The sequence below is a fragment of the Mustelus asterias genome, chromosome 11 (genome assembly GCF_964213995.1).
Source record: "Mustelus asterias chromosome 11, sMusAst1.hap1.1, whole genome shotgun sequence".
NCBI classification, from domain to species: domain Eukaryota; kingdom Metazoa; phylum Chordata; class Chondrichthyes; order Carcharhiniformes; family Triakidae; genus Mustelus; species Mustelus asterias.
The window spans coordinates 108,598,159-108,613,088 of NC_135811.1; the positions used below are offsets into that span (position 1 = coordinate 108,598,159).

The following is a 14,930-nucleotide window of genomic DNA, read 5'->3' on the forward strand; positions in this document are numbered from 1 at the left end:
TCCATGAACCCGTCCAAGTTTTTCTTAAATGTTAAAAGTGACCCCGCATTTACCACTTTATCCGGCATCTCATTCCACACTCCCACCACTCTCTGCGTGAAGAAGCCCCCCCTAATATTCCCTTTAAACTTTTCTCCTTTCACCCTTAACCCATGCCCTCTGGTTTTTTTCTCCCCTAACATCGGGAACATTCTTCCCATATCTAGCCTGTCCAGTCCCATCAGGATTTTATATGGTTAAGTGGCTCAGTGTCAAATTTTTGTCTGGTCGCACTCCTGATGAACTCCTTGGAATGCTTTTGCTACAATGAGGGTGCTATATAAATGCAAGTTGTTGTTGGAGCACCACAATTTCCTCATTGATTGTATCTGGTAACTGAATAAGAAGTGAATTTCCCAGAGTATCCTGCATTACAATACACCCACTGGTCTGCTCTACAGTCAATAATGTCAGTTGGAGAATATTGAGTCTCGAGATACCACAGCAACGGAGAAAGTGAATTTAATCTCTGGGAGAGAGCTTGGTTTCGGTCAGCCGGGAGAAGAAGGTAACCTGGGCTGGGTTTGCCAACAATCCCCAGTGCTGCACCCTTGGGGTGTGGAATAACTGATGTGCAATTCCAAAGTAAAGATTAAAAATGTAGGCATTTGCAAAATAGAGTGGATTGGAAGGTCTGTTCCTATTGTCATCTTTGATTTCAAACAACAATCTGATGTGAAACGCGTCAGTGCTTGAAGAATTTGGAAGAGAAATCCATTATTCTCCGATTGGAATGAGGAATGATTTGAAGATTGAATTCCAAAGGTTGTGGCATCGGTCAGGGTGATAGTCTTTTAAACACCCAATCACCATCAGCCTTGTGAATCATGGAAATGTCCGGAACATTCCCTTCCTTCAAACGCTGGAACAGGATTCGGTCGTGCAAGCGGTTGGTCTGGCCTTGCCAAAACTCAATAGTGTTGGGTTCCAGCAGATATCCTCCCCTTCAAAACAACAGCACAGATAGAGTTACAAGAAACGTACAGCACAGAATCAGGCCATTTGGCCCATCTGGTCAATGTCAGTGTTTATTCTAGTAATCATAGAATCATCATAGAATCCCTACAATCCCACACAGGCCCTATCCCATAATCCCATGCATTTACCCTAGCTAGATCCCCTGACACTAAGGGGCAATTTAGCAGAGCCAATCCACCTAACCGCACATCTTTGGACTGTGGGAGGAAACCGGAGCTGGAGGAAACCCACACAGACACGGGGAGAACATGCAAACTCCACGCAGTGACCCAAGCCGGGGAATCGAACCCAGGTCCTTGGCGCCGTGAGGCAGCAGTGCTAACCGCTGTGCCACCGGGCCTCTATATGAATCTCCTCCCAGTCTTCTTCAGAAGACTCCTATTCCTTTCTCCCTCATGTACAAGTCTAACTTCCCTTTAAATGCATCTAGAATTTGCCACTACTCCAGCTGGTAGTGAGCTTCACATTCTAACCATTCTCTATGTAAAGAAATTTCTCTTGAATTTCCTTTTGGATGAATTACTATTATAAATCTGTACATTAATGTATGCACACTAATATATGCAAAAAATACTGCTCAGCCAGGAGAGGTCAAAGTTACGGTCCTGACCCTCCCTAACTCTCAAGCATAGAATCAGCTCTGTGATACTATGAGGTGTAGACTTAAAATGGCAGGTTGTCTTCCCTACCTGGGAAATAGTGAAAGAATTGGCTTTTTACAACAATAGATAGCCAGTTTCTTTTATACTGAATTTTCAGGATTATTGTAGGTTTTGAATTCAGACTTACTAGTCCAGTAACATGATCGCTACATAGACCATAACCCCAGAAGCAAGAGTGTCACTCAGTCATCTTTTGGCTGATACTCACCAGTACTCAGGCTTTGGCACCTCCCTCTCTTTGTAGAGTTCCTCTAACTGAGCATTCTTCTTCCTGAGAAACTGCAAAGAGAAGAGAGTTAAACAGATATCAGACTGGGAGAACCATAAAGGTCTCAAGTAATGATTTCTGTTGCTTCAACTGCTCCTCAGGAAGGATACTGAGATACTCTCCTACAAGGAGAGATTGAGTGGAATAGCTCTATATCCTCTCCAGTTTGGCGATCTCATTGAACCATAAGATTTTGAGAGGGCTTGACAGGGTTGATGCTGAGAGGCTGTTTCCCCTTGCTTGGGAGTTTGAAAAGGTTGGACATTTGGGACTGAGATGAGGAGGAATTTCTTCACTCAAAGAGTTGATTCTATTGTAGAGAGCTGTGAATGTTCTGTTATTGACTACATTCAAGACAGAAATCAACATACTATTGGATATTGAACGCGGGGTTGTTGCGGAAAGGTGCAGCTGTGGTGAAGATCTTGTTGAATGACAGAGCAGTGTTGGAATGGCCAATGCCTATTTCTGATGTGAGGATATGTTCATCTTGAAGGGGAAGCAGGGCAGGTTTGCCAGAATAATACTGGGGCGAAAACAGTTAATTCTAAAGACAAAAGCAAATTACTGCGGATGCTGGAATTTGAAACCAAAAGAGAAAATGCTGGAAAATCTCAGCAGGTCTGGCAGCATCTGTAAGGAGAGAAAAAAGCTGACATTTCGAGTCCAGATGACCCTTTGTCAAAGCTTTCAGCTGAAAGCTTTGACAAATGGTCATCTGGACTCAAAACGTCAGCTCTTTTCTCTCCTTACAGATGCTTTGATTTGATTTGATTTGATTCATTATTGTCACATGTATTAACATACAGTGAAAAGTATTGTTTCTTGCGCGCTATGACAAAACATACCGTTCATAGAGAAGGAAATGAGAGAGTGCAGAATGTAGTGTTACAGTCATAGCTGGGTGTAGCGAAAGATCAACTTAATGCAAGGTAGGCCCATTCAAAAGTCTGACAGCAGCAGGGAAGAAGCTGTTCTTGAGTTTGTCGGTACATGACCTCAGACTTTTGTATCTTTTTCCCGAAGGAAGAAGGTGGAAGAGAGAATGTCCGGGGTGCGTGGCTGCTTTGCCGAGGCAGCGGGAAGTGTGGACAGAGATGCTGCCAGACCTGCTGAGATTTTCCAGCGTTTTCTCTAATTCTAAAGACAGGTGAAATAGATGATCCTCTTGAATGTGGAAGATTAGAGGGATGACCTTATTGAGGCTTTAGGATGATTAAAAGATTTGATCGGGTGGATAGAAAGTATTAGGGTGGATAGAAGATACCAGAGGAAGAGGGCACAATTTCAAAATTAGAGCCAGGCAATTGAGGATTGACATCTCGAGTCATTTCTTCACAGAAAGGATGGGGGAAGTTTGACATTTTCACCCTCAAGGAAGATGCCGAGACCGGGAGGGCGGTCAGTGTAAAATTGCAAAACTGGGATAAAATCCGACAGATTTTGTCAGTGAAGATTATTAAGAATTACAGAACGACGGCTGGTAAATGGAGTTAAGATTCAGATCAGCCGTGAACTGAGTGGTAGAACATCCTCCAAATCTGATGTTCATTTCCTTTGTTTGGGTGAGCGATGGGAAAACCATCATTAAATCTAGTGAATAATTTACTGAATTTATAGAACACCAGCTCGTTCAATCATTAACCTCACATTCCCTTTGCACAGGATCCTCAACAGGAAAAGTATAAAATATGTCTCCTTGGTAACACAACAATCAGATACTGAAAAGGGGGGGGGGGGGGGGGAAGGGGGGGGAATGGAAAATGACTCCTGTCACTGGTTGAAATTGAGAAGTGGAGATTGCCGATGACTACCTGGGGCTGGGACAGGAGGTGAACACGGACTGATGAGAAGGGAGGTAGGGAGGAATAGGTAATGGTATTTGTGCAGTGTAGCAGACCCAGGCTTATAGGGGTGGCACAGTGCTTAGCACTGCTGCCTCTCAACTCCAGGGACCCGGGTTCGATTCCCGGCTTGGGTCTGTGTGGAGTTTGCACATTCTCCCCAAAGGTAGGGGAGTCTAAAACTAGAGGGCGCAGGTTTAAGGTGAGAGGGGAGAGATACAAAAAGGTCCAGAGGGGCAATTGTTTCACACAGAGGGTGGTGAGTGTCTGGAACAAGCTGCCAGAGGTAGTAGTATAGGCGGGTACAATTTTGTCTTTTAAAAAGCATTACGACAGTTACATGGGTAAGATGGGTATAGAGGGATATGGGCTAAATGCGGGCAATTGGGATTAGCTTAGGGGTTTAAAAAAAAAGGGCGGCATGGACAAGCTGGGCCAAAGGGCCTGTTTCCATGCTGTAAACCTCTATGACTCTATGTGTCTGCGTGGGTTTCCTCCCAAAGTCCAAAGATGTGCAGGTTAGGTGGATTGGCCATGCTAAATTGCCCTTTAGGGTCAGGGAGATTCGCAGGTTAAATATGTGGGGTTATGGGAATATGGGTGGGATTGTGGTCAATGGGCTGAATGGCCTCCTTCTGCACTGTTGAAATTCTATGAATATTCGAGCTGAGAGCGATTTCATACTCTGGTGTTTTTGCACAATTCCCTCAGGCATCAGGGAATGTTCATACTGAACTTCAAACCAGGAAATCAGTTGGGTGGCTAGGGTTTATGATAGAATAAAGCTATGGGAGGGATTGGTTTTATGACCTTGTTCTGTTACACACTCCACAATCGAGACTGACATGGTTCTGCGCACATACCTCTCGGTCAGGGATCACTGTGCTCTGATGGCTGACTGCAGCACCGATCTGGCTACTCTTGGGCCGGGAATGGAAGTATTCCTCAGCCTCCTTGTCCAATAACTTGGTCACATGGCCTTCGATACGTACCTGTGCGGAGAGAACATACTGGTCAATTCCCTTTATAGCAATGGTGGCAGCAACATGGTCAATGTACTCACAGACTGAGTAAATAAAAAGAGGAAATGCTGGAAATAATCTGCAGGTCTGGCAGCAATACCAGTTAATATTTCAGATCTGCAACTTTTCATCAGAACTGCTCCACAGAACGCAGCGGTTGATTGGTTGGTGATCAGGGCCTGAATGATTTATTTTTCCTTCCCTGCACAGTGTGACAGTTGTAGTGCCTCCTACCAGGTAACTAGAATTGGCTCTGTGGGAAGCATTCTCACCTCGAGTCAAAATCTCATGGATTCAAGCCCTTCTTCAGCCAGGACATAAATACCTAATCCAGACTGACACACCAGTGTAATACTGAGGGAGTGCTGCATTATCTTGCACATTAACTGATAAACCAAGGCCCCGTTTGCTCTGTGCCTGTTAAAGATAAGGTGACACGATTCGAAGAAGAGCGGGGATGTTTTTCCTGGTATCCTACACTTAATATTTATTCCTCAACCAGTCTCAGTAAAACTGGTGCTCACTTTCTAGGGGATTTTCACAGTAACATCATTGCAGTGTTAATGCAAGCCTACTTATGACTAATAAATAAACTTTAACAACCTGAGAATATGGAAGACATTATATAAATGTAAGGTCCTTTTATCAAGCACAGCTGGGAGGAGTTACATAAAAACAGAAAATGTTGGAAATACCCAGCAGGTCTGGCAGCATCTGTGGGGTGAGAAACAGAGTTAACGTATTAAGTTAATGACCTTTCATCAGAATTAAACTTGGGAACGAAAGTAAAGCACAATAAAAATAATGAGCAAATATGTAAATAAGGACGTACTTGCCTATTCAGGGCCTCCCAGTAAAAAACAATTGCGGCAAATGGATTAGTCTCCTAGAGAATAATAGAAATGTTTAGATGTTGTGTGATTCTGTCCTTAACTCACAATCAATAGACACTGATGGTCAAAATATGTAACATTGTAATGTGGATGTTACAAGAAAAGGGGAAGTGTAAGCAAGTTGATAATGAGGATTGTATTTGCAATTTCCGTGGAGGTGACCAATCAGGTCACAGAATTCTTACAGCGCAGGAGGAGGCCATTTGGCCCATCGAGTCTGCGTCATCTCTCCAAATGAGCATTATGACTTAGTGCCATTCCCCAGCCTTTTCCCATTCCGCGCACATTGTTTTGATTCAGATAGCCATTGAATGTCCTGTTGAATGCCTTGATTGGACCTGCTTCCACCACACTCCCAGGCAGCGCATTCCAGACCCAAACCACTCGCTGTGTGAAAAGGTTTTTGTTTTTAAGTCACATTTGCTTCTTTTGCAAATCACTTTAAGTCTGTGCCCTCTCTCGTTGCTGATCCTTTTACGAGGCTGTACTCACCAGCTCCCTCCCTTTCTTGCTCTCATAGTTAGTGTAGAATTTGAATCCCTCGGGTCCAAATCCTTTCAGAAGCAACATTCGAGCAGAAGGTTTTCCCTCCCTGGAAAAGATGCAGAAACAGTGAATCTGACACAACTACAACCTGTTTTTCAATCCCATCTCTCTATCTCTCCAGAGAGAGAAATGCAAACACTCCCCTTCTTATCAAATCAGTTAAAAAATTATTCATCTTATTTCCTTCTTCCCAACATTTCCGATCCTCTCCCACTAATTTCCTCCCTCCTTCAGAGAGGCAGCACGGTGGCACAGTGGTTAGCACTGCTGCTTCACAGCACCAGGGACCCAGGTTCGATTCTGGCCTCTGGTCACTGTGTGTGTGGAGTTTGCACATTCTCCCCGTGTCTGCGTGGGTTTCCTCCGGTGCTCCAGTTTCCTCCCACACTCCAAAGATGTGTGGGTTAGGTTGATTGGCCATGCTAAATTGCCCCTTAGTATCAGGGGGACTAGCAGGTTAGATAGATGGGCTTGCAGGTATAGGGCCTGGGTGCGATTGTTGTCGGTGCAGGCTTGATGGGCTGAATGGCCTCCTCCTGCAGTGTAAGGATTCTATGATTCTATTCTAAGTGTGGTCTGAGTTCCCATAAAAATTTAAGATAACCTCTACATCAAAGCAAACAGACCATTCAGCCTGTCTGGTTTGTGTGGATGTTTATATTCCATAGGATCCTCTTTCAACTCTAATTACATCTTCCTGCCTTGGTCTCACCCCACCCCTCTGTATCCCACACTTCCTCTGTTAGTAACAGACCCCATTATTGCAGAGGTATAAAATTGCTCATTGGCCATTTTTAACTAATTTAATGGAATATCAGACAGCGAGCTCTCATCCTGTGTCACAGCATTTTAAATTGCATCGGTTCGGTGGGAAAACCCAATTTGAAAAGCTAACTCTGCTTCAGACTTTTTGGTGAACATTTGGAGATACTCCCTTAGTTTTAGCCAAGAGATTGGCGAGGGTGGTTACTTGGTGCAGGTGGCCAGACACATGGCGTTGGCTTCTTGGATCGATGGACATTTTGTGGCTGCTTCAAACCAGTCCGCAAATTGCTTCATGGGGTCCAGAGAAATGAGCTGGTTCTCTTCAAAAGCCTGGGGAAAAGAGAGAGAGAGATATCATTATACACACACACACCAAGGAATTGCAGATTGTCAGCTGGATCCATGTGTAACTTTTTTAAAGTTTGTTTAGCCCTGAGCTGCGGGTGACCTTGGTGAGGGTACATTTCCTGCCAATTCTCAATAAACCTGGTGGTGGTGAAGTTACTTCCGAAATGTGTGATTATTTTGGTCTCTCAGGGAATTAGGGGATTGGGAGAGTGGGCGGGGAAATGGAGTTGAAGCCCAGGATCAGCCATGATCATATTGAATGACAGAGGAGCCTCAATGGGCCGAATGGTCTAATCCTGACCCTATTTCTTATGTTATAACAGCACTTTCCTTTGTGTGAAGATGTGCTTCCTGACGTCACCCCTGAAGGCGATGCCCCCCTTGTTCTGGGTTGAAACATACAGATGTGTATTTGAGCTGTGTTTGTGCCTCCTCCAGTTTGCTAATCCTTAACGTTAACAGTTTGTGTGTCAGGACCGCAGATATCAGATAGAGAACAGGCTTCTTACTAAACAGTGTGAAAACTGATCCACATTGTAAAAAAAATCATACGGGCTAATACGGGCAGAATTATATAAAAATAGTAAAATTATAATGTGAGGTTATAAGAAGGTGAAATGAAAGAAAATGATTTCACAAATGAACGCAGTGACTATAATGTATAGTCTTGTACAGCAGTGACACTAAGTCCACAATCCATGACTTTATATTTGCTATATGGGGGGTGTGGGGCAGAGGGTCAGTTTAACTCAGTTGGCTGAACAGTTGGTTAGTGATGCAGAGCGACGTCTGCAGCTTGGGTTCAATTCTCGTACCAGCTGAGGTTATTCATGAAGGCCCCGCCTTCTCAACCTTGCCCCTTGCCTGAGGTGCAGTGACCCTCAGGTTAAATCACCACCAGTCAACCTATGGTCACCTGGGACTGTGACGACTTTATTTACTATGGGTTAATAGGCAGTGGGTACACGACTAAATCACAAGATTGAGAGTTCAAATCCCACTCCAAGACTTGCACATTAAATCTACACTCACATTGCTAGTGCCAGCATTGCCATGCTGTGTTTCTGATGAGATATTAAACTGACAGTTCTTATTCCTTACTTCCGTTCCTCTGTTGCTGAAACTCTGAAACTCGCTTTTGTAACCTTCAGACTTGATGACTCCAACGCTGTCCTCCAACTTGCAGAAATGTCAGCCCATCCAAAACCCTGCTGCTGTCATCCAAACTGACGCCAAGTCCTGTTCATCTTATCACCCCCTTTACTTTGATGCCTCTTGGTCTGGCAATGCCTCAATTTTCAAATTCTCATCCTCCATTAAACACTTTTCATGGCCTCACCCCCTCTGTCCCTGCAACCTCTTCCAATCCTGGGAGATCTGTGCTCAGTTCTGGTCTATTCTGCCACCCCCATTTCTATTCTCTCTGCTATTGGTGGTGGTAGCTTCAGTTGCCACAACCCTACAGACTGGAACTCCCTCCCTAATCCTCTCACCACCTATAAGACAGTCCTTAAAATCTATCATTTTAATCAATCTTTTGGTCACCTGTCCTCCTATATCTATGATGTGGAGATGCCGCCGTTGGACTGGGGTGGGCATAAGAAATCTCACAACACCAGGTGAAAGTTCAACAGGTTTATTTGGTATCACGAGCTTTCGGAGCACTGCTCCTTCATCAGGTGAATGAAGAGGTAGGTTTCAAAAACACGGCATATATAGGCAAAGACACAATTGCAAGACAATAATTGGAATGCGAGTCTTTACAGGTAATCAAGTCTTTACAGGGACAGATAATGCGAGTGGAGAGAGGGTTAAGCACAGGTTAAAGAGATGTGAATTGTCTCAAGCCAGGACAGTTAGTAGGATTTTGCAAGCCCAGGTCAAATGGTGGGGGGTTACATGTAGTGTGACATGAACCTGGTGTTGTGAGACTTCTTACTTCCTCCTATATCTAGTATAAGAACATAAGAACTAGGAGCAGGAGTAGGCCATCTGGCCCCTCGAGCCTGCTCCGCCATTCAATAAGATCATGGCTGATCTTTTTGTGGACTCAGCTCCACTTACCCGCCCACTCACCATAACCCTTAATTCCTTTACTGTTCAAAAATTTATCTATCCTTGCCTTAAAAACATTCAATGAGGTAACCTTAACTGCTTCACAGGGCAGGGAATTCCACAGATTCACAACCCTTTGTGTGAAGAAGTTCCTCCTCAACTCAGTCCTAAATCTGCTTCCCCTTATTTTGAGGCTATGCCCCCTAGTTCTAGTTTCACCTGCCAGTGGAAACAACTTCCCTGCTTCTATCTTATCTATTCCCTTCATAATCTTATATGTTTCTATACGATCTCCCCTCATGCTTCTGAATTCCAATGAGTATAGCCCCAGTCTACTCAGTCTCTCCTCATAAACCAACCCCCTCAACTCCGGAATCAACCTAGTGAATCTCCTCTGCACCCCCTCCAGTGCCAGTATATCCTTTCTCAAGTAAGGAGCTATACAAGACCCTCGTCAGACCCCACTTGGAGTACTGTGCTCAGTTCTGGTCGCCTCACTATAGGAAGGATGTGGAAAAGATTGAAAGGGTGCAGAGGAGATTTACAAGGATGTTGCCTGGATTGAGTGGCATGCCTTATGAGGATAGGCTGAGGGAGCTCGGTCTTTTCTCCTTGGAGAGACGAAGGATGAGAGGAGACCTAATAGACCTATAAGATGTTGAGAGGCATAGATCGGGTGGACTCTCAGAAGCTTTTTCCCAGGGTGGAAATGTCTGCTACGAGAGGACACAGGTTTAGGGTGCTGGGGGGTAGGTACAGGGGAGATGTTAGGGGTAAGTTTTTCACACAGAGGGTGGTGGGCGAGTGGAATCGGCTGCCGTCATTGGTGGTGGAGGCAAACTCAATAGGGTCTTTTAAGAGACTCCTGGATGAGTACATGGAGCTTAATAGGATGGAGGGTTTCTGGGGAGGTCTAGAAGGTAGGGATGTGTTCGGCACAACTTGTGGGCCGAAGGGCCTGTTTGTGCTGTAGTTTTTCTATGTTCTATGTTCTAAAACCGTACACAGTACTCCAGGTGTGGCCTCACCAGCACCTTATACAGCTGCAACATAACCTCACTGTTTTTAAACTCCATCCCTCTAGCCATGAAGGACAAAATTCCACTTGCCTTCTTAATTACCTGCTGCACCTCCAAACCAACTCCTTGAGATTCCTGCACAAGGACACCCAGGTCCCTCTGCACAGCAGCATGCTGCAATTTTTTACCATTTAAATAATAGTCCATTTCGCTGTTATTCCTACCAGAATGGATGACCTCACATTTACCAACATTGTACTCCATCTGCCAGACCCTCACCCACTCACTTAGACTATCTATATTTCTCCTATATCATTTTGTTTCAATGTTAAAGACGCTATATAAACACAGGTTGCGGTGGTGAGGGATAGATTTTGTAAATGAGGGCAAGGATTTTGGAAGCTCTGCTTACTATATACAGAGGGACAAAAATAATACACAAACTGAATGTCATTCCAAGGACTGCTGGTGACACAGTGGCGGCTCAGGAAGGAGTCATTGCTGCTTCCCCATATTCATCAAAATGACAGGCATTTATTTAATCGCAGACATTACCCCTTTTAATGCACATTAACGATATTGTTACAGTCTGTATTTGTTTCTGGTTTGCAAATTAAAATGAAGCCGGAATTTCCCCAGTTTACAGGGAGTGCAGGTGGACCGGCTTTCCATGGGGATGCTTCATGTTATTTTAAATTGGGGAAATTTGATATGGAATGGCTGGGAATATTTTCGATATTGGAGGGCTGGATGTGGAAAGGGGCTAACACCGCTCCATGGCCGCGGATACAGCTCACTGAATGGATACACTGCGGGTCAGAAATGGTTACAAGTCGGAATGTGACATTTCGCTACTCACTTCCTGGTCGCATTTGTAGCTTTTCCTCATGGCGGCCACCGCAAACCTGGGCTCGGGAGAGGAGGAAGAAGAGGACATGTTGCCGGCTCGGGGAGGTGGGAACCTGCCGATCTTCCCGACCCGAGAGTGGGTGGAGCGTCGGAGGAAACTCACCGTGAAACTGATCTTCAGAGTGTCAGTCACCCACATCGCAGGCTGAAGGGGGGAGAGTCCCTGTGTGCGTGTCCCTGCCCACACTCCAGTGTGAATCCTCTCGGAGAAAATAGTTTCCCATACACTCAAACCAAACACACCGTTAAATCGTCCATTACCTTCCAGACTCGGCTCATCATCACATTTATTAAACGGTAAATGGAGCTGTCTGGCTGTGTCAGGCGCGGGTGTCAAGTTTAAGTTTATGTATTAGTGTCACAAGTAGGCTTACATTAACACTGCAATGAAGTTACTGTGAAAATTCCCTGGAAACTAGAATATTGAGACCATTCGTGCAACTTGGATTGTAACATTCTCAGGCATCATTTGAAAAGGCTTCACGAATACAGAAATCAGCAAAAATCGCACATCAGTTATAGTCTCATTGAATGTCTGAGCAGGCTGGATGGGCCGAATGGCCTGTGTCTTATAGTTGTTCTGTGAATCTCTCAGCAGCACTTGTTACAAATGGGCAGTGAGTGAGATCCAAACTGTTACCAGTATTCTGCAGATTATCAAATCTTTATGTATCAAATTCATTCCCCCCCCATGCACACTAATCTTTGTAAAAGCCAGGGCAAATTGGGAGGGCTGTTAAAAAGAAGAGATTACAAGAACAAATAAATGATTCTAACCGGTTATAAATCACAGGTTAAACCTCAGCTGGAGGAGGATTGTGTTCAGTTCTGGGAAGGCCTTGGGGAAGGTGCGGAGGATATTTTCTAGAATGTTCCCGGGGTGAGGGACTTCAGTAAGTGGGGAGAGACTGGAAGAAGGTGGGATTGTTCTCCTTAGAGCAGAGAAGGTTAAGGGGAGATTTAATAGAGGTGATTACATTCATTACAGGCTTTGATAAAGTAAATCAGGAGAATCCTTCCACCAGAAGGTTGGATTTCAGATTAAGACATTTGGCAAAAGAAGCAGAGATGGCACAAGGAAACTTTCTCTTAATGTAACCGATCTGGAATTCACTGCCGGGGAGGGGAGGGGAAAGGGGAGGGAGAGGGGAGGGGGGAGGGGAAAGGGGAGGGGGGAGGGGAAAGGGGAGGGGGGAGGGGAAAGGGGAGGGGGAGGGGAAAGTGGAGGGGGGGAGGGGAAAGGGGAGGGGGAGGGGAAAGGGGAGGGGGAAAGGGGAGGGGGAAGGAGAGGGGGGCGGGAAAGGGGAGGGGGGAGGGGGGAGGGGGAGGGGGGAGGGGGGGAGGGGGGAGGGGGGAAGGGGAGGGGGGAGGGGGAAAGGGGAGGGGGGAAGGGGAGGGGGAGGGGGAAAGGGGAGGGGGGAAGGGGAGAGGGGGGAGAGAGAGAGGGGGAGGACTGGGCAGGGGTGGGGGACTGGGCGGGGGGGGACTGGGCAGGGGAGGGGGCACTGGGCAGGGGAGGGGGGATTGGGCAGGGGGGGGGACTGGGCAGGGGAGGGGTGGGGGCACTCTCTGTATCTGACCTGAATAGGCACCGGACTGTGGTGACTAGGGGAATTTTACAGTAATTTCATTGCAGTGTTAATATAAGCCTTACTTGTGACTAATAAATAAATTTGTCCATGCCTCCCAGTTTTTATCATCAAGCTAGTTCCAATTGCCCACGTTTGGCCCATATCCCTCTATACCCATCGTACCCATGTAACTGTCTAAATGCTTTTTAAAAGACAAAATTGTACGCACTTCTACTACTACCTCTGGCAGCTCGTTCCAGATACTCACCACCCTCTGTGTGAAAAAAATGCCCGTCTGGACACTTTTGTATCTCTCCCCTCTCACCTTAAACCTATGCCCTCTGGTTTTAGACTCCCCTACCTTTGGGAAAAGATGTTGACTATCTACCTTATCTATGTCCCTCATTATTTCATAGACCTCTATAAGATCACCCCTAAACCCTCTACACTCCAGGGAAAACAGTCCCAGTTTATCCAGCCTCTCCTTATAACTCAACCCATCAAGTCCCGGCAGCATCCTAGTAAATCTTTTCTGCACTCTTTATAGTTTAATAATATCCTTTCTATAATAGGGTGACCAGAACTATGCACCGTATTTCAAGTGTGGCCTTACCAATGTCTTATGCAACTTCAACAAGACGTCCCAACTCCTGTATTCAATGTTCTGACCAATGAAACCAAGCATGCCGAATGCCTTCTTCACCAGCCTGTCCCTCATGACTCCACTTTCAAGGAGCTAGGAACCTGTACCCCCCGATCTCTTTGTTCTATAACTCTCCCCAAAGCACTACCATTAACTGAGTTCCAAGGTCTAAAATTCCAGAGACAAAAGTGGATCTGGCTTTCCACTGATCAGATGCAGAGAACCATTCAGCCCATCATACCTGTGCTGGGCATGTGAAAGCGCTAGCCAATTAATCACACTCCCCCGCCTTGCTTGTAATTTTTCTCCCCTTTGAGTATTTCATTGAATTAACGTTTGAAAGTTGCTATTGAATCTACTTCCACTGCCCCTTCTGGTATATCTTGCATGTTTTCTTTAATAATCTGGCATTTTTCTGATCCATGTACACATGAACAAGATGTGGAGATGCTAGCGTTGGACTGGGGTAAACACAGTAAGAAGTCTCACAACACCAGGTTAAAGTCCAACAGGTTTATTTGGTAGCAAAAGCTGGTGGCTTTTGCTACCACATAAACCTGTTGGACTTTAACCTGGTGTTGTGAGACTTCTTACCATATGAACAAGGACAAGGAGTAGGCCATTCAGCCCCTCAAGCCTGCCCCATCATTCAGAAAAGTCATGGCTGATCTGATAATAACTGCTAATCTCCCGCCTACCTCCTGCCCCCAACCCCCCCCCCCCCCCCCCCCCCCACACACACACATAACCTATCACCCCCCTTTGCTGAGCCAGAAATTATTCACCTCTGTCTCTACTCCCACAACATTTTCAGGAAGAGAGTTCCTCTCTTTGAGAGAAAAACAAGTAAAGTGACCCCGAGTATGGACAGGGTGAGCAGGGAGGAGCGGTTCCACTTGGTTGAGGGGTCAATCACAAGGGGGAGGGGGCAGAGTTTTAGGGTGAGGGGCAGAAGATTCAGAGAGGATTTGAGAAAAAGCGTTTTCACTCAGAGGTGGTGGGAATCTGGAATGCGCTGCCTGGAAGGTAGTGGAGACCGGAAACCTTACATGCTTTAAAAAATATTTGGATGAGCACTAAAATATAACATTCAAGGATATGGGACAAGTGCTGGAAAATGGGATTAGTGCAACTTTAGTGCAAGTTATTTTGAAGGGTGAGGGGGATCTCATTGAAACTTATGGAATATTGAAAGGGCTGGATAGAATGGACATGGGGAAGATGTTTCCATTAGTAGGAGAGACTTGATCCAAGGGCGCAGTCTCAAAGTAAAGGGACCATTCAGAATCGAGATGAGGGGGAATTTCTTCAGCCGGAGGGTGGTGAATCTGTGGAATTCATTGCCACAGAAGGCTGTGGAGGCCAGGT

At 45.6% G+C, this 14,930-nt stretch overlaps 1 protein-coding gene across 1 annotated transcript; it reads right to left on the reverse strand.

The window, feature by feature from the left end:
* Nucleotides 1–485: 485 nt before the first annotated feature.
* On the reverse strand, nucleotides 486–11,538 carry pnpo (pyridoxamine 5'-phosphate oxidase). Its single transcript, XM_078224254.1, has 7 exons — nucleotides 11,299–11,538; nucleotides 7,223–7,347; nucleotides 6,199–6,298; nucleotides 5,646–5,699; nucleotides 4,655–4,783; nucleotides 1,888–1,958; nucleotides 486–983 (listed from the first exon to the last, which is right to left on the reverse strand). Exons 1-7 carry the CDS (start codon nucleotides 11,485–11,487, stop codon nucleotides 818–820), a joined length of 834 nt encoding a protein of 277 aa, XP_078080380.1. The 5' UTR covers nucleotides 11,488–11,538; the 3' UTR covers nucleotides 486–817.
* Between the last annotated feature and the right edge of the window lie 3,392 nt (nucleotides 11,539–14,930).